A 19,573-nucleotide genomic window follows, 5' to 3' on the forward strand; every position below is an offset into this window, starting at 1 on the left:
GGATGACCCTGGACCCTATTTCAAGCCGTGCGTCTTCTTGCTATTCGTGCCTCCTTTTCCATATGTTCGTTTCCTTCCTCCTACCCATCATACTCTTTCAAGGTCCACTTCTATTTCAGACACTTGTCAACACAGACTTCTGTGGGTATGTTTCAGTAAAGGGAAAATGGAGTGAAAAAGTTGTGGAATCATGTCTTGTTCCAAATAATTTGAATCTAATGTACATATTACCAGATGGCTAGAATAGGAGTCTCTTATTAAATAAAAATGGTTTTAAGTTAAAAGAAGCACAACAACTTAGACTTTAAAAGCTCAAGTAAAGTAAGAGTTTTAAAATACTTGGAATATTGAAATATTTTATAGCATCAGTTTGTACACTCATCACTTTCTTTTCAAAACCTTTAGATTTGTTTCATGAAACTCTAGCTACTATAGAGAATATAGTTGAAAAGTCTGTTTTAAACTGTAAAATATTTTTTGACCACTGCATCTAATGGTGACATCAATATGTTTTTATTTCTAGCATTTATATGATTTTTTTCTTATAGAAGAAAGACTTCTGAAATAGGGACCTGATAATCAGTAAATGACAGATAAATTTATTGCTTCAAAACATGTATCCTTTTCATGGGGTTTAAGGCTTAATTTCTATAAGAAGCTTTGATACAGCTCCTACAAAAGGAAAATCAGTTGTTTGGATTTTCTTTTACTCATTAACCAGTTGTCTTTTATAGACATAGCTTATAGGTACGATACAAGCACTTTTACTTAGATAAGAAACAACAACAGCAATGTAGATGTTGGCAATCATGAATGTTTAAAAAAAATCATGTTCAGTGCTGGTATTAAGCATGTAAAAATCTTTTTTTCTTGATACAAATATGTCATGTTGAGGTGGGAGGTGCAGGAAGAGACCTCTGGAGATCATCTAATCCAACCTCCCAGCTCACAGCAGGGCCAACTAGAGCAGGTTGCTCAGGACCACATCCAGCTAGGTTTTGAATATTTGCAAGGATGGAGTCTCCACAACCTGCCCGGACAAGCTGTTCAGTGTTTGGTCACCCTTAAAGTAAAAATGTTTGTTTTCTTATGTACCGGTGCATGGGGTTATTCTTCCCCTGGTGCAGGACTTGGCATTTTCCTTTGCTGAAATTCATGAGATTCCTGTTGGCCCCTTTCTCGCGCCTGTTGGTGTTCCTCTGAGTGGTCACACAGCCATCTGGTGTATCAGCTTGTCCTTCCAGTTCTGTACCAGAGATGGCTTTTTTGATAGTGGTGGTTTCAGTACCTATAGCTCAAGTATAGAAGCTCTTCATGTAGTGGATTGTCCTTTAAAAATGCAGTCTTTCAGCTAGTTTTAAGTCTGTTGCATTACAGTGTAGGTAGTTTTGACTCTTCAGAGGTATAAGCCTTGGTCCATCTTATATTCCAGTTGATTAGCAGGTATGTTACTGTCATTTTTTGTCTTTAGTCAGTAAGCTTGAATCATTTTAGATCAGATGCATAATGGATTAAGGTAAAAAGTGAGGCCAACCACTAGGAAACCTGGCAATGATTGCAGTGTGACTGTGCAAATTGCACAGCATTTTCCCTGATGTCTTCATTGCTAGTAATACAGGGTGGCACGGATTGTGGAAGACTAGGTTGTAGAAGTTTCAGATAATGCTTCTTAGCAGTGACTTCTGGCAAAAATGTTATCCTGTAAGCTGCAGTGGTATCGATATAGTGATATAGTAGTATAGAAATGCAGCAAAATTAGCTACCTGTGCAATAGCCAGTGGCCTGTGGCAGAAGAGGATGGTGGACTGAGTGCAGTAGTCTGCTGCAGCTAAATCTGCCATTGTTCATCTCTGACACACAAGTCCCATCTTCTCAACAGGCATGATGGCACTGGAATGATTAGGCTCATTTCATATCCACATAGTCTGCTTAAATGCATTCCCTTAACACTTCTGGTGGTTCCTAGGTCTGTCTTACTAAAAAGCAGTGTAGCAGAAACACTACGCTCCGAGTCTTGACATTTCTATTTGCTTCTTAGCTATTTATTTCTTACCTCAGTGTTGATAAATCACGAAAAATGACAGGTAAACTCCCCACTCTTTCCAAATAAAAAGAAATGGAAATGCATCTGTGAGTTTGGGTTATTTGTGTGACACTGGTGTAGTTGTTAGAGGGTAGGAACCTCCAGCAGAAGTCAGTGCTGGGATTTGATGGTTAAATCCGCAAGCACATTTTCAGAGTCTTTTCAAATCCAACTCTTTAATTAGATACAGGCTCTAACAATAAAAAGGATAATTTCATAGAGTCCCCTGCATCAAGAAAAGATGTATTTTGCCACAGTAGTAATAAAATTTATTTTCTAGGACTTAGTGATTATTCTGCAACCTTTGAGACTTTACTCCCCCCACACTGCTTACAAGCCCTATATTTAGACATCCGGCACAATAGCAGAGCTCTGCATATAGTGTTGCTTTTATTGCACTGTGCTGTGTCATCACTGAACAAATATTATCATCAGAGTGAAATCCTTAGGCATCTTAAAATATTGTAGGAGTTTTTCATGGACAATGTTACAAGTCCCGGCAGTTAAAATATATGTGATGACAATGGAAAACTATTTCACTATTTCACTGGCTGGCTTAATTTTCCATTAAAGCTGGCAGCACTACTTCCAATTTTGTCTTTACTTAGAAGGGTAAAAGTTCCTTTATGAAGCTTTGGGGTATATAGCTACTTTGGAGTGCCTGTGGATTTATGAATGTGCTGGCTGGCAGAAGTAGTATGGTGTGTTAGTTATATGGACAGGTTTGAGACATTCAATCACCTCTGCTCAGAAGTAGACAGCTTTATGTTGTTATACACTGAAACTTTATCTACATGGGAAAGCTAGTTAATTGTAAACTCTATTTTTACCGTATGTAATTGTCTGGTAATAATGCACCATGTTATCAGTCTTAATATACATTAAGCATAAGACAGTTTATTCCATTGAAAGTGGAGCAAACTCCACTACACACAGTTTAGACAAAGCTTTTGAAAAGTAATTAATTATCCTTCAAAGGTAGGTTGAGCTCATGCTTACATGTGCTAGCAGGGAGCCTGTCAGATACTAGTTAGCTTTGCAAATTCACGCTTTGTGCTTGCTGCTCACAGCCTTCCCTGTGTAGGCTATCTTGAAGTCCTTAGATTTTCTGGGTAGTCTTTTGAGAGATTCACCTTCTTTCTCAAAAGAATTTTATTTGAAATCCAAACATGCTGAGAAATTGAAATGACCGTTTAGAGCACTATAATTTCTATATCCATGTCTTGTAGTTGTCACCGTTTGTGAAAAAGTTACATAAGATGCCTTTAAAGTTCACAGAAGTCCCTTTAATCGTAAGCACACAGTTATTGAATGTTTTGATCTGTACTCTAACTGCCATTTTCCATACCGAACTGTGTTTACAGTTCTTTTAGTTGAAATGTTATCTGTGTTTTTCTGGTGTCAGAATTCTTGTTGGAATTTTTACTATCTCAATACATTTTACTCCAAAATATTTTATTTGGGATTATATAGCAAATGTAGTGCTTTTGAGCATTGCCGGTTTTGATGTTAAAAAAAGTGATAAAAGCATGTTTATATCCTTCTTTTGCTGCACCCACATAAATCAGTTAAATGCAGAAAAGCTTCAACTGTTACTGTGATTGAGAATTACTGGTTTCTAACGTACTGGGATTTGATGACTAATACTGATCATGGTATAGCTGTCTGTAGGTATCTGTTACAAAGATAAATTTCCTAGAAGAGAGAAGAAAACCTATAGGGAGCTCATTTTGTCATCCTTCAAATATTAAGTCTTACAGTGTAATGTTCAAGTGAAGTTTCTACACCTATTACATTCATAAAAATGAAGAGCCTAAACAGCTTTTTTTAATTGGGACCATGTATGTGTTCTTGCTGGTAGAAGTATAAAAATAGCTTCAATGTCTGGTGTTAGAATGAGTGCATTGCAAATATACATAAAATAAATTGGTTTAGACTTAAAGTTCTTTCTTGAAGTTTTAACAACGTTGTTTTGAGTGGCACAGAAGTGTCTGCAGGGGCTTTTCTAAGCACATGTAAACTGCTGCAGGCAGGTGCAAGGCTGCTCCTCCTGTGCTTGGAGCTGGAGAGCCGATGCGGAGGCACCATGGTGTAGCTCTTGCCCAGGCTAGAGTGCCGACAGCAAGCTTTTCGGGAGTCACGGGCATGGCTGAGCGCTGCCGAGTACTGGCTACTGAATTCCTAGTTGCACCTTGTCTGAGGAGGGGTAGAGCAAATCTGCCTGCCACAGAGTATGGACAGACTCCAACTTGAACTTTTGAATTTAGTGCAGAAGGGCCAAATTTTAAGCACTGCCAGAACCTATAGATCTTTGCCATGACCTGCATGTCAAGTTTACTTTTCGCTTGGCCAGATGCTGCCACTGTGCTTTCTTTAACTTACTCACTGGGATGATACCAAGTTCTGATTTAAGTTATATATAGAAGTTTCTAACAGTATTCGGGGACTCTAATTATGAAATACTGACCCTTAAAAAAATACTTCCTAATGTGGTGATTAGGTCTCTTGTCTTTTTCTACAGCATTTCACTTGGGTTCATGTAGTCCTTATTTTTTCCCAGGCTCACATAATCAGTTTTCAAGGGAGGTAAGCTAATAGTTTGCAGACAGCTCAGAAAGTGTTGGATGTGCCTTTTACTTTCTTTCTTTCTTACTGAGCAGAGATTGAGAGCTCCCTCTTCAGCCTGTCTGCACCTTAATTCAGCGAGGCAGAGGACTTAGTAGCTGGATAATAAAGAAAGATGAGCAATGGGAAAAGTGGAGGAGATTTTTTTTTTTTTTTTTTTTTTTTTTTTTTTTTTTTTTTTTTTTTTTTTTCCCTTAGCAACTTGGAGGTCGGGAAATGCTTCAGTCTGGGCTGGGACTTATTTCACAAATTTTAGAGATAGCATCTCTCCCCATCAAACTATGCTTGCTGGAAAATATCTGCATATGTCTTCTAATAATAAGGAGAGATTCTGAGAAATTTGGTGAGACTAGCAATAAGGTTACAATTGCAGCATTTTTAGGATAAGCCTAAAGTGTAAAGGCAGTCAGAGAGACAGTGTCCCATATGTGAAAATTCTGTTGTGCTCATTATTACTGTTCCTGACCTGTGCTAGGGCTAGTGATCTGTTAGGGAAGAGGTCCTGTCTACATGGTTTTTTCATTCTAATAGAAATAGTAACTCTATATAACATAACCACTATATAATATGTTAATTTTTTTTTCCTGCCATCCTTATATGTCTTACAGTTCACATGCATAAACTTGAGGACAAGGCTATGCCAGCCATGTACTAACTAGTTGATTAGCCCTTGCTTTGTTTTAAAATGTGTAGAGTTGGAGGGTGTGCATGCATGCACATTGACGGCTCAGGAGCAGAGCTTTGGGGAGAACATCCTTGTCATAGATACTGTGTGCATGATTGACATAGGAGAAAATGTTCAGGGGGGAGAATACTGAAAGATACTCTGCTGAAAGCCCTCGTTGTTCACAAAATAAGTCAACCTTTATACATAGTGGGATAGAAGATGTTTATATACTCATGTGTCAGATAGTATGAACTTCAGTACTGCATGTTAACCTTTATTTTTTAACACAGTGTAAGGTAACGGAAAAACAAAGAATTGAAAATACTTCCCATAGTACTGATTACATTTGGGCGCTGTCTCTGTAAGTGGTATCTTGAGCTACAAAAGTGAATTTGTGACCAAAAGTATTGATTTTTAAAATTACTGTAAAAACTGCAGAAAAGCTATCCACAATAGAAAACCTGAAAATAATTTGATTTTTTTTCCCTTAGAAAAACCAAACAAACAAAAACCCAAACACCTGTGCTAGAATAAACTTCATGCACAGGGAGAGGGGAGTTGTCTTGTAGTATTAGTTTTTATATATTGGAGCTACACTGGACAGGGCCTTAAATGTATTAATTTGCCATTTGTTACATTCATACCCTTATTTAATTTGTTAAGTTCAGAAAGACATTCTGGCTTCATCTCTAATGTGGATAATTATATTCTGTTATCTTCTGGCATATTCTTCTTGCTCTCCGACAATACTTACTTGATACAGTCTGTTGCCCTATTGTCCTGATGGTATTCTCTAGGGGGAAAAAACCTCATTTTGGCAGGTAGGAACAGGTGGATGTAACTTGCTTTTTTATAGCTGGAGCTCTAGATTAATAATTTTTATTTTCCTCCTCATTATTCTGCATTTGGCTCTGTTTAGTATATGCTTCAAAACCAGAGTGTTTATGTTACTTGTAAGTCGCATTGAAATTCCTTAGAAGTCTATTTGTTAAATAATCTTTTTTTCAAATGTTTACAGGTTTGGGAACAAAAATGTTTTGTCTAAGAGAAGCCATTTTTTACATCTTTTAGACCCTACAGTTTTATTTGTGCTTAGAGCACAGAAGACCTGAAATTATTAGCAGTTCGGGATTAAGTGATGCACAGGAGTTGATTCAGAACTTAACTATAACTGACCTACTACAGGATAGTGAACTGCAGTTTAATGAAGTTCCTTATCTCACAGGAGGGATTTTATCAGGAAGCAACATGGTAATACTAACCACCAAAAACTGACTTGTTTGTTAATGTTGCGAGGATTTTTCTTAAGCAACTTAAGAACAGAGGAACATCAGAGATATGGAAGTTTGGTGTTTCTTAAGGTAAAAGCAATTATTACAAAAGGGCTTCAGAAATCATCCATTACAATAAAATAAAAATGGAAGTAGTCAGGCAAAAATAAATGCTGCGAGATTGTAATTTTGCTTTATGTAAACAAGTGTCGTATTAATGAAAGCTGCTGAAGTGAAGCCATTTGGTGAAAGGAGATGCTTTGTATCGTAAAATGCAAAACACATGCCAAATAGAAAACTCCATTTGATTCTTTTTTTATTATATGTGAATAGGTTGTCTGGTCCGTAGGAACAGACTTGGTAAATGTTCTTGTTTTACCAAAGACTAAAGTGAGCACTTAAGCAGGGCAAGATCATTGCAGAGGCTGAAAAGTTTCTTTATATCCATCTTCCTCAGTGAGAATGCTGAGGAAATATTTAACAGAGACCTATTCTATTCATGCGGTGAAGTGAGGTTGTTTAGGAGGCTGAGAAGGGGTCAAACAGAAGGTGCTGGCATAGCAATTGATAGTTCTACAAGGAGCTTCCCTTGAAGGGCTAGACAATGTTCATTGAAAAGCTACAAGGAATTTAGAAATGCAGTAGCTGAGCTATTGACTAAAATATGCAAATCTCATTAAGATGCTGTTCTGGAGAACAGTAGGGTAACAAATGTGCTCATCTTGTTAAACTGTTGGAGCGTACGGATGAAAGAGAATTGAGGAGGTGATTCTGGGAAGTGTAAGTGTGATTTGGTTAGTCGTCCCTACCAATAAAACTGATTGCAACAGTAAATTTTAAGGTGGTTATAAAACAACTAAATTATTATGTTTTGTAAACTGTCTACATAGTAAACTAAATTTCTTTAAGCCTCTGAGCAAAATAACAGATAAAAGAGTGTACTACTAAATTAATTATCCTTCCTTAGATTCCTAGAGAAAATCCCCTGTTGAGGTCATTAAAAAAAAAAAACCCACACACAACCAAAAACCAAGTAATGTTGAGCATAAGTGAAAATCGTGTGATTAAAAGAAGAAAATATGCTAGGAATAAACGCTCTGAGTTTGTTATTAGAAAAGCCGATTGTTAATACATGGGAAAAGAAGAAGAGTGTGCTCTTCTTTTTCTGTCTTTTTTTTTGTCTAGTTGTGTGTCACATCTCCTTAAAGAGACTTATCAAAAGCTCTTTTCTGTACTCTTAGAAATGTAAGTATCTTTTCCCTGTGAGCAATCCTTCTGAAAGGAGAATTAATGAAACGTTATCGGAATACTGGAGATTTAACACTCGAGCTGTTTATTTCTACTGAAGTGAAACCAGCTGATTCCTAGCTCAGTGTTTCAACTGGTGCATCTAATTAACATCCTGGAGGACTGAAGTTAGAAATCCAGTATCCGTCTCAGTTGAGAGGGTCCATCACTTGCCCTTTCTAAAGCCGATGTGAGGTTAAGTCCTTCCCTTAAGCAGCATAGAGAAGTTCCTGAGTAGGCTGGTTTTGTTTCTCATAAAAGAAATAAGAAATGGCTTGGGGAGTTTTTTTAATCATTATTTATTAACGCTTGTTCACAGCCTTGAAAGAACAGGCAAAGCTCCAAACAAAACTTTTGTTTGAAAATGACTTAGAGAAGTCCATGCAAGAGGTCCTCAAACCTAAAGAGCCCAGCCAGATAACTGGGCAACTTCGTGTCAGCTGAGGGTTGCTGTTGTCATTTTTATGGTTGATATTTGGAAAGACTAATTTGAAAACTCTGAGGCATTTCTGAACTTGAAAGTTTTACCAATTGGCTTAATTGGGGAAGGCAAATGAGAGGTGTAGGCTTGATGGTAATGCATACTAAAAAGAACTAACATGCCTTTTTATAGTTCTTTTTCCTTGGTGTGCAAAGAGGAAGAGTAGAGAGCAGTCCATTGAGAAGAGAGCGTGACAGGAGACCAGGAGACATTAGCTGCCTCTCGAGGGACCTTGTAAAAGATAAAAGTATAGGACAGCAAACAGAAGATGGTTTGGGTTAAACAGTCTGGAAAAGGGCCTGATAAATGGCCAGCATGTACACAAGCGTAGGAAATAAGAAGCTTCATGAGGGGGAGTGGGAAAAGCAATGCAGAGGCTGAAGTGGACAGACATCTCGTTGCTGGTTGCTCGGTGGACCCCGTGTTGAAGCCTGGGGCAGAAGCAAACTTGGGCTGATCTTTCTGAAGGTGCTGCTCCCTGGCAATTAAGCCTGCTTTGTGAAGTCAATTAGTGAATCACTGGTTTGGGAACTCTGCAGTGGAGAGGCAGTGAGCCTAAATCTATTTGAGGGGCAGTACTTTGTGGAGAAAGGAGCTGGATTAAGTTTGTGTTTTGTTCTTAAAAACAAAACCAACAAAAGCAATTCTTGTTTTACTGGGAGGTTTCTTTGTCTGTAAGCAAAGGACTTTTTTGGCTTGAAGGCAAAATTGTTCAGTTCTTCTAAAGGCACATTACTTCTGGCAAGTCAACTTCACCATAGCAAAAGTTTTAAGAATAAAATTTGAAATACTGTGTTTTCACAAGCTAAACCCTGCTTAGAGTAAGATATTCCATTTTGTTTCAAAAGGCAAATACAGAATTCTGCAGATGGGAAGCAGAATTATCTGGGAGTAAAAAAACATAGGTAAGATTTGTAGTTTAGGGGAAAGGCAAGCATATGAAAAAGTTTGGTACCATTTGTTATAATGCTTTTCTTACTTAAGTCATTAATGTGATTCTGTTTGTCTTATAGCCTAAGAACAAGGTGATTAGGAAATGAAATAGAAAGGAAAGATGTAAAAGTCATTAAGAAAAGAAAAAAGGAACATTACTTCTTACATAGCATATAATTAACCTTTGAAATTTACTGCCAATCTATACTATTGAGGTCAAAACCAGAGCAGAATTCGAAAATTATTAGAAATACATTTGCATAATGACAAAATCCACAATTCTATTGTAGGATTTTCTGTAAGTTTAAAAAGAAAGATCTCTGGGAGTATTGCCAGCTAGTACCTGGTTGTGAAAGGCTGGGGTAGAGAATTGCGTGATAAACAGGTTGTATAATTATCTGGCATTACTTGCATTTGGTATAATGTAAGCTTGACTTGACTTCTTTATATTCCTCTTTGAGAGCTCATGTCTCTCTACTGGCTATAGAAGGAGCCTGGGGAGGTGAGCCTCAGAGAGCCCAGTTAGGCATTGTGAGTAACCGCCTCCTTCCCAGGGTGATGGGTGTTGACAGATGTTTTTCTGTGTTTTTATAATAACTTGCAGTATTAAAGCAATTAATTGTATCCACTAACTGTTAAGAAAGGCTGAGTTTGAATCAAGACTGGGTCAAGTAAGTACTGTGCATCCCAGTGCTTCAACTGATTCCTTCTGCAGGCGCATTTTTAAAATTTTTTTGTTCATTCTTCTTCGTAGATTAATTAATTCTGTTAGATTTGAGATGGAGTATCACATAAATCCACAGTTCCTTATATTCATGTTAAATGTGGTTTTTATTTGGGGAAAAGAGGGTATTAATTTTGTTCTTCAGAATAACCCTTGAGTGGTGAAACCTTGTTAATTCTCATGCAGCTAATCCTCAAATAATAATTCACTTTGACTTCACAACAAAAATAACTGCTTAAGTGCGAATGAATGATTGTAACTTATTCCATTTTGGCCTGTAAAGTGTACCTAAAATCCAAAATAACTGGAAATTGTTTAGGAACTTTTCATTATCATCAAGAAGTCACTGTCTCCCAATTAAAAACAAGAAGGGCAAATATTTTTAAAAGTACTGAAGCGAAGAGTTCTGGAAAACCCAGAAATGAAGTTTGGAAGAGGAAAACTATAGCCAAGAATGAAAAAGAAGAAACACAAAAAACACTAATGCGTAATGACTGCACAGAGCTATTCGAATAGCCAATAGAGGCAAGAGAGTTCAGTAAATATTTTTGTTCTGTGCTTGGGAAAAAGACAGATATGATGTTCACATCATGGGATGTACGATAACACACTCTGTTTTCACAAGGAGAAGGTTAAACAGTAGTTATACTTAAATTTGGTGTTTTTAAGTCGGAGGCCCGGATAACGTATATCCATGAGCTCTGAAAGAGCAGGCCAGAGAATTATCATTCATACAGATTTTTTTTTTATACTTCTTGGAAAACAGAAAAAGTTCCAGAGGACTTGAAAAGCACTATGGAACTGCTTTCTGAGAAACAGGCCTAATCCTCTCAGTCTGACATTAGGCTTGAGCAAAATAATAAAATTATTGAGGTGATTAATAAATGTAAAGGATAGTAATTAATGATAATGATTCCTGGTTCTCAGAAAATAAGTTTTTATCATGTTAGCTTTAATATTCTTGATGTAGTTGAGAGTTTGTGTAATAAAATAGAGTTAAAATTAATACAGCTGTGTAACACAGTTGGCTTTAAACTTGCATGATACCATTTTTCAGTCAACTGGGATGGTACAAAGTCGATACAGTACCTATGAAGCGTATAGCAACTAACTGGTGAGTTTCATGTAATTGTGTTTCAGTGATACTGCCTTGGGATCAGATTTCAGTCTTGTTTTATTTAATTTTTGATAGTGATGTAGGGCTCTGACAGGGGAGTCTCTAAGGCTGGAGCAGCCGGAGTCCGTCTTTGCATGGGCAGGGACGTCCCAGCTGCATAACGAGCTACTGGGTTGTCCATGCAGTGAAAATAGTAATCTCGAGGGAAGAGATGTGGTAGGTGGATGAAGGCATCATCTTAGGCTAAACCATCAGTCTCCATTTGTCAAGAAATCCCTACATAGCATTAAATTATTTGTGTTAATATTTGCTAGCAGCATGGACTGGGGAGTGAGTGCTGTATAATGAAGAGGAGAGTGGCTGTTGCCAAGCGGACTGGGTCACACCTCTGCTTCTGGTTAACTGTGTGTTTTGGTACAGCCAGAGGGAAAGTTGTTCTCTAAGACTGAAGGACGTAAACTGTTTTTAGAAGGTGTGGGAAGGTATCCTGAAGAGCAGTAAAAGGGAAAAAAGGGGGTGTTTTAATGAATCTGATGATTGATTAGTCAAGAGATCCCGTAATTACATGAGATTGAGGCACCTATTTCATCCATAGTGGTTGGTGTCGCTCCTAAGCACAGCAGTTTGGGTCTGGTCCTCGGGGTAAAGCAGTTGCATGAGTTGTTGTTGCTTTTACCCATCGAGCAAATCACAGGGGGCCGAGAGCTGCAGCTTTGGCTCAGGACAGTGCTGCACATCAGTGTGCCCCTCTGTCCTTACATTTCTGAGGCTGGCGGCTGCTCCTGCCTCTTTCTGCTCGGTGGGAATGAAGGGTGTTCCTCTCCCTGAGCAGTCTATGAAAAACTAATTCCCTCTGGAAAGGCAGTTTAAATGACTGAAGCCTGTCCTCTTCATTCCTCCATCACAGCATTGTAGGTGACTGTTTGGGCATCCAGTTTCTTTTCGGGGCCTAAATCAGGCTTGTTTTTTCTCAAGCATTGCATCTGTTTCCTCTTTCAGCCTCTTACAAAAAGTATGCTCTGGAAACAGAGATATGTGAGATTTTCCTCACGGTTGCTGTGGTCAGAAAGGGTCTTTTGCTTTCCTTTCACTAGCCGTAGTTCTGTATTTCCAGAGGTGGAGAGGCCGGCAGCGGATACTCACACCGCTTCATTTCAGGTGCCAGTAGCAAATCTTTTTAGTACTTCTGTGGTGTTTTTTATGATATCCATCGCTCTGTTTTGCACACGATCAATTACAGCACTATTCTTTAATAGTTCTCTTGCATTGTTATTAATAGTAAGTTATTCTGATTCATAGTAAAAAAAAAAAAAGAATGAAACTGGTCTGTTAAAGACAACTTTAAATATTCTGCCCATCTGTTTCCTGTGCCACTTGAATTACAAGCGTTTTCCTATCTCAGCTTTGCTTTTCTTTGACCCCTTTCCTCTCTTGAAATTTCCACACAGGGTTTTAGTAACTTAATAGGAAACTGTGGCACACATTTGGTAGTATCAGCTTCAAGTGCTGGGTTTATGAGATAACTCTGCTCATCTGATCTTTTACTCTGTACTCTCTGCCTTCTCCTCTATCTCCTTTGCTTTTTCAGACCTGTAGTTTCTCTAAGCATTCAGGAGTTTCTCCTTTCTCTATTGTCCCCCTTCCCTGAAGACCCCATGTACCCTGGCTTTACTGAGTTTTTGCTGTGGTGATTATGTGGTTGTGACTACAGTAGCTTAAGTCACACTAGTTCTGAGCAATGTCCCTTTTTCTTCAGGTTCAGTCTTTCTCATCTTCCTTGCCTCAAAATTGCCTGAGAACTGTTTATTGATGCAAACTGAATTTGGTCAAAGTTCTCTTTGATTTTTAATACTATGCATTTGCTTTTCTGGATTTTATTTTTCAGTTTGGTAATGCAAAGTTTATAGTTACTTTTAATATCTGCTATTCAGATTATAGTTTTACTTTGTATAGGTGGTCTGAATCTCAGATTCATGCAACCATGGCTGATAAATTTCCTTGAGTGATGGTGATTTTATATTGCTGTGGGTTTTTTCTATGTTTTTTTTTGTGGGGGGACAATAGGGCCATTGCAAGAACTGCATCGGACATTAAGCATTGGTCAGTGAGTTTTTTGCCAAGTTGGATGATCCTAATCGAAGCTTCCGCATTGCTCTTTCAGTTTCTTAGAAGTTGCAATCTGTTCTGGCATTAGGCTTACCTAGAACAAGAAATAAGCTGTGTTTGGTACTTTGACAGGCATGCTTTGGAGACAGTGGTTAAATATGTCTCTGTATTGCTCTGATCTTCTGTCAAAGGAGAGCAACGTATGAGTTAGAAAGCTGGCATAAGTTCTGAACTGACTTGTTTGTCGTGATGAGCACCAGTTTCTCAGGATGCTCATCTTTGCTGCAGCCTGGGGTACGTGAGATGTTTGCTCATTTTCTTTAATGTGTTTCTTTCTCATAACAGTCAGTCTGATCTGATCTCAAGCCCCAAGTCCATCTTACTCATTGGTTATGGTAGCTTGATTTGAAGCAGTGCTCTCACATGCCAGCATCCAGCTCTACAGTGTTTTTCAGTGCCAGTATTACTGTGGTTTAGAGACAAACTCTGTTGCTGGGAGTTTCATGTAATGTAAGTCAGCTGTGTTTTGTGCCGAAGACTGTTATGAGAACAACTTTTTTGTAACTGGTGAGTTTTGTGCAGATACATAACTAAATTATGCATTAGAAACATCCCATTTTGTGGGGTGTTGAGAGGTGCTAACAACAGCTAGTGAATCAGGTGAGGTTAGAAGAAGGATTTGAATAATGTGTAGTTGGAAGAATTTTGAAGTAGCTGAGTCATTTTTAACAAACAAAAATTTAAGGGATGGTTCTGTTAATAAATACTCTCCTGGTGATAGTGACTGGAAATTGAATGTAGACTAAGCTCAGAATGCAGATTTTTTCAGGTCATTCATTATAGGAAAAGTGAATACACATACAGTGGGTTATCCACGTCTGGAAATCTCCAAAGAAAGGCTGCAAATTTAACAAGCAAGGTTCTCACTCAAGTACGTGTATGGGTGTTGACACAGCAACTTGCTCAGGGTAGGTCCTTTCCTCTGTTGCTCAAACAAATGGATTATGCAGCAGTGGCTCCTCCTGGCTTCAAAATGTGTAAATCAGAGAGGGGTAGGTGGTTGTTCAATTTAGTGTTGTTAGTGTAGTTACAGTTGTTTCTTGTGACTCAGCAGTTTTTTGGCTGAGGCATTGTCGTTTTCTGACTTTGTGCTCTTACACAGTGCTATGCACAGCATTACTGGACTGCGTTATGTCAACTGCTATGAACTGATCATCCACCAGCCAGTGCCAACCTAATAAGGTTCTTCTCTATTTCTAGTTGAAACGTGCTTTCTCTGTTAAACTTTGTCAAAGCAGTCATACTTGCTTTCATTTAAAATGGCCACATTTTTAACCAGTAGTGGTGATGTTGCAGATTTGGTAGGCAAAGTGGGGATTATTTTGAATAATATCAAATTATTAAAATTAAAATGTGTGAGCTTTCTTTGCATCTTAAATTACGGCTTCTTCTTATACATCATTATTTTGCAGAAGAGTTGACACTAATATATATTTATTTTATTTGTCAAGTATTGACAGAGGCAGCTCTTCTTTCCTTTTAGGAATCTGGGTAAAAATGGCTTATCTAACAGTAGTATTCTATTGGATAAATGCCCACCTCCACGACCACCGCCTCCACCATACCCTCCCTTGCCAAAGGACAAGCTGAATCCACCTACACCTAGTATTTATGTAAGTAAATCTAATGGTAGAAGTGCATTGCTGGCTGTCGTTTTTAATTGTTTGGATATCTGAATTACATAATGTAATTATTTTAAAGATGCACTGTTCATAGCTGAATTGTAATTACAGTGCTCTCCCAACTAGTATATAAGCAGGAAAAATGCTAACCTTAAAGAAAATTTTGAGACATAGTTTGGCTTTGAAAGTACTTGTAAATTAGGAATTTCAGTAAACAAGAAAAAGTTTCAGAATGTTTTTATTAATTTTTTTAATACTCATAATATTGGCAGAATAAGCAAAACAGTTCATTAGATACAATGCACAAAATTTCAAATATGTATGTACATGTTTTGCAAGTGACAGTTTAGGTATAAATGAGCAAGTAATTAAACTAAACTCTCCTAACAACCTGCTTCAAAATAAAGAAAAAAATTAATGAAAGTTGAGGTGATTTAAGAACAAAACGTCATTAGGAAAAGGCAGGTTTTAGTTGTATAGTATTTTCTTACTCAAACTTTAAAACTTCTATTTTGACAGTAAAGTTTCATAATAGCTTTGTGAAAAGTTTGAGCTAAGTTAGTAATAGAAGAATAAGTTACAGGATGTGCACTGTCTTCATAACAGAAGAATAAATTATAGTATGTCCATATAGCCAGTGTGAAAACCTCAAGTTAGCTTTGATCAGCTCAACTTGGGGACCAGAAGTGGTTGGCGCTTTGGTCTGATACTGCACAAGGATTCTGCCCGAGAGCTAGATTAATTTGGAAGCAATAGTGCTTCCAACTGTTCTCTAAGTGTTGCATCTGAATTAATTACCTTATTAAAAGTTCGTCACAGCTTTGTTGAGTCCATACAAAGCTGCTAAGTCATCGTGCTGCAGCATACTGCGTAGATGTGCCAGCGTGGGTCGCAGGATTTGGGAACTCTGTATTGTGTTTTGTTTATTGAAAGAGATGTCTTGGGCATTTTAAAAGATGCACAACAATTTTAAATAAAATAAAAAAAAAAAAAGAAAAAAGATGGGGGAGATTAGAGCATAAAATTGAGGTCATAGGTGCACAAAAGCGTAAGAAAACCAAATCAGCCTTTCTGGTTAACATGAGATATACTGTGAGAGTAGTCTTTTTTATTATACTGTTTCTTGTATACATTATCTGTAGAATTAGCTTTTTTGACTTCTAAAAAGAAAGTTAGTATATTATCTTGCTCTTCAGAGAATTCTGTAGATTTAGGGAATGTACAAGGCTATTGTCAGATAAAGAAATAAACTGCAGGAAACCTGAGTTGCAAAAGCCAAGGCAACCTGGGAATAATTCATGCCAAGAAATAAATTGCAGTAACAAATTAATTTCAGGAGTGAACCCAGCTTTTACTATGGAAAGAGTTGTATGAGGTAGCTGTTCATTCCCCATAGTGCAGGGAAATGGAGAAAATTCTGTCTTCTTTCTGTTGTTTATCTTTTTTTTTATTAATCTTTTTATTTTACAAATAAGGAGTCTAAATTCATCTGCCATCTAATATTCCATTATAATTTTACAGTTGGAAAATAAACGAGATGCTTTCTTTCCACCTTTACATCAATTTTGTACAAATCCAAACAACCCTGTTACTGTAATACGTGGCCTTGCTGGAGCGCTTAAATTAGGTAAGTTTATGTTGTATGGTGTTTTTTTTTACTTTGGAAAAAAAATATGTGTTTTTTAAAAAGAAGTCTCTCAGTTCTTAAAAGTGAATATTTTATTTCTGTAATACAGTATTACTTGTGTATTCCAAGTAATTAGGGTAATGTGTCATTTCTCAGTTTGCTGCTGTTTCTAATCTTGATCATCTCCAAAAAAAAATCCCCCCAAATCCAGCAGATTTTGTTGTGTGCAGAGAGGAACTGAGCTGTGGATATGGAAGCTTACAGATAGACTTTTTTCCTATGAAAACTATGGCTACAAGTCTTTGTACTTAGATTTAAAGATCTATAATCTGATGCTGTACAATGTTTTGAACTCTGTAGATAGAAAAACTGTCATTGCTGGTAGGAAATGTGTTATATGATGGAAGTGCATTCATAAAACTCTGGTCTGAAAAATACTTTATTAGTAATAGATTTAAAAATTGTTTGCAGATTTGTTTGCACAAGGCATGTAAAATGTTTCTTGGAATATAGTCTATACAGTAGCTGCCAAGTTTTTTCCTAAGCTTCTACTGTTGTGTGCAGAAAAGCTTTTTGAGCATTAATCACGAGTGTTAATTATTAACCTACAGGTGGCCTGTGTTATGAAGGCGGGGGGGGGGGGGGGGGGGGGGGAATGCTTTAGTGTAACCCTTTAGATAACTTTAAGTATTAATTTTCTTGAAACTCTGTTATATTTTAACTCATTTATGAATTTTATTCCTATTTATTAGATCTAGGACTCTTCTCTACTAAGACGTTGGTAGAAGCAAATAACGAACACATAGTAGAAGTAAGGACACAACTACTGCAGCCAGCGGATGAAAACTGGGACCCCACTGGAACAAAGAAAATCTGGCGTTGTGAAAGCAGTAGATCTCATACAACAATTGCTAAATATGCACAGTACCAGGCCTCCTCATTCCAGGAGTCTTTAAGGGTAAGTCCATTGTTATTATTTAAGTTATAATTCACAAACTTTATACCAACTCTGGAACCAATTAATAATGGCTATTGAAAACAAATGGAAGCTGTAAAGGAAAAGGAGACACTTCCATTAGCATGAAGAGCACAGGTAAATTTACAAAATCTGTTTTGAATAGAGGGTCAAACAGTATATAGGGTGTTCCTCCCAAATGCTTAATGTAAAAGTTAATTTTCTTAATGTAAAACTCCTGGCTATTACATACTTTACAAGCTTGTTAGCTTAAGCTTTCATATAATAATGTCAAAATTTGTATTAAAATATTTAGCACTTAGGATGTTTGGGTTTTTTTAAACTTGTATTGCTTCGAATTTCACACACGCTTTGAAATCGGCTTTCTTTGTTCTTCATAATATTCTGAATTAATTTGGATGTGGCTTACTAGAAGTTTACACTCATACTTGTCTTTTGTTGGGTACCAAACATAACAGTTTCTATTTAGTTTAGAAGTTGTTAGACATATGAGAGAGTGAAATGCTTGAAATGTTATTTTATTGTTATTAGTTTTTAATATTTTTGCTGAAGTAGTGAGCACATCCTTGGAATTAGCTGTGGGCCCTCCTCGGAGGCTTATATTATCTGGTGTTGTAAAAAAGATTGGGCTAAAGTGGAACTAAGACAACAAAGATATTCTCGACCAGTTGTTAATTAGAAAACAGGATAAACACCAATGTGGGGAATTGACTGTTGCAGTTTTCAGTGCCATTACACAGAAACAGCAATGGTTTCAGTAAGAAAGGAAAGAGAATTTCTAGATTTAAACTTTGGGCATTAGAGGAGAGGATTAGAAATGAAGGAATTAATCGGTAGTCAAAGAAAAGAGAAGGGACGGTAGTCATGGTTTTGAGCGAGCCTGATACAGGGGGAAAAGAAACAGGAATACTGTTGGGAAGTGGGGAGCACTGAAGTCTTCAAGAGCTTGGGACATAAATGGGATTTTTCTTCCTTTGCAGTGGTAATAAATTTAAGTAGGATATCGACTGAAGTTTTCTAGTGCCCTTTGAACAGTTGCACCACCACTGTATTCTTGTACATCATTCCAAAGGGGCTGGAGAACATTACTTCACTGGAACGTTATATATACACGTTTAATAACAAATGTAATTGATCACATACCAGCTTGTCAGCAGCAAAGCCTCAGCTTTGGATTTGCACCAAGAAGTGAACTGCAGGATTTTCTGATTTTTTTTTTCTCTGTTACAAATTGGTGGTAAAAATGCAATATATAAAATAATTTTCAGAATGATGATTTTCATTTTTCCCTTGGAAATCAGACAGTGTACATGTGTCCTTTGCCTAACATTGCTTTGACCTGTCCTTAGGTGACTTTTCACAGTGTTCAAATGAAAGCTTCGTTTCTTCTTTCTACAGACACAGTCCTCTTGGCTTGCCCTAAGTGATCTTCTTCTTTTTCTTTTTTTTTTTTTTCCTTCCTAACAACTATTACATTGCTTTTCTAACATGTCTTGCAGTATTTGATAAATCTATCATCACTAGGTTCCTTTTTGCTTCTCTTTGTCCTTCATTCAAAGGATGAATAAGACTTTCTCAGGTACATAGGGCACTTTGAGATTTAACAACAATCCCATTCAAAGCCAGAGATCTTTGAATAGCCTCCAGGCAGTTCTTTCCTCCTTTTCATCTTAGTTTTTTTCCTTCTGTGTCCATATACTTGCCAAAAAAGAAGTCTTTAGAATAGGGTTTTGAGCACTCTGCTAAGAAGATCAGATTACATCATTTAATATGGTTAGATTTTTTCCACTAGTCATGGTCCTAGCTACTGCAGTGCTAAAATAGCATATGGCTATGAAAAATTCAAAAGATTTTATATAATGGATTTTATAAAATTAATTTCATAAATACTATTCATTCCAGTTTCATATCTGGTTACCTGCTTGACTTTGAAGGAAGGTAAATGTTCTAATCTGAAAAAGTTAACAGTATTCCTTAAGACTGGATTCCAGTTC

The 19,573-nt window shown here is 37.1% G+C and overlaps 1 protein-coding gene across 20 annotated transcripts in view; it reads left to right on the top strand.

The window, feature by feature from the left end:
• Positions 1-19,573, top strand: part of KDM6A (lysine demethylase 6A) — a 167,527-nt gene that overhangs the window by 129,105 nt on the left and 18,849 nt on the right. For all 20 annotated transcript variants that reach the window (XR_011324966.1, XR_011324967.1, XR_011324968.1 and 17 more), the window contains 3 exons: positions 14,838-14,967; positions 16,498-16,603; positions 17,356-17,561. Coding sequence is in view for 7 of the 20 variants with exons in the window: in XM_069784994.1 (XP_069641095.1) it covers positions 14,838-14,967; positions 16,498-16,603; positions 17,356-17,561 (442 nt within the window). In the remaining 13 variants the exon portion in view is untranslated. The remainder of the gene's footprint in view (positions 1-14,837; positions 14,968-16,497; positions 16,604-17,355; positions 17,562-19,573) is intronic.

This window comes from Haliaeetus albicilla, chromosome 6 (genome assembly GCF_947461875.1).
Source record: "Haliaeetus albicilla chromosome 6, bHalAlb1.1, whole genome shotgun sequence".
Lineage (NCBI taxonomy): Eukaryota > Metazoa > Chordata > Aves > Accipitriformes > Accipitridae > Haliaeetus > Haliaeetus albicilla.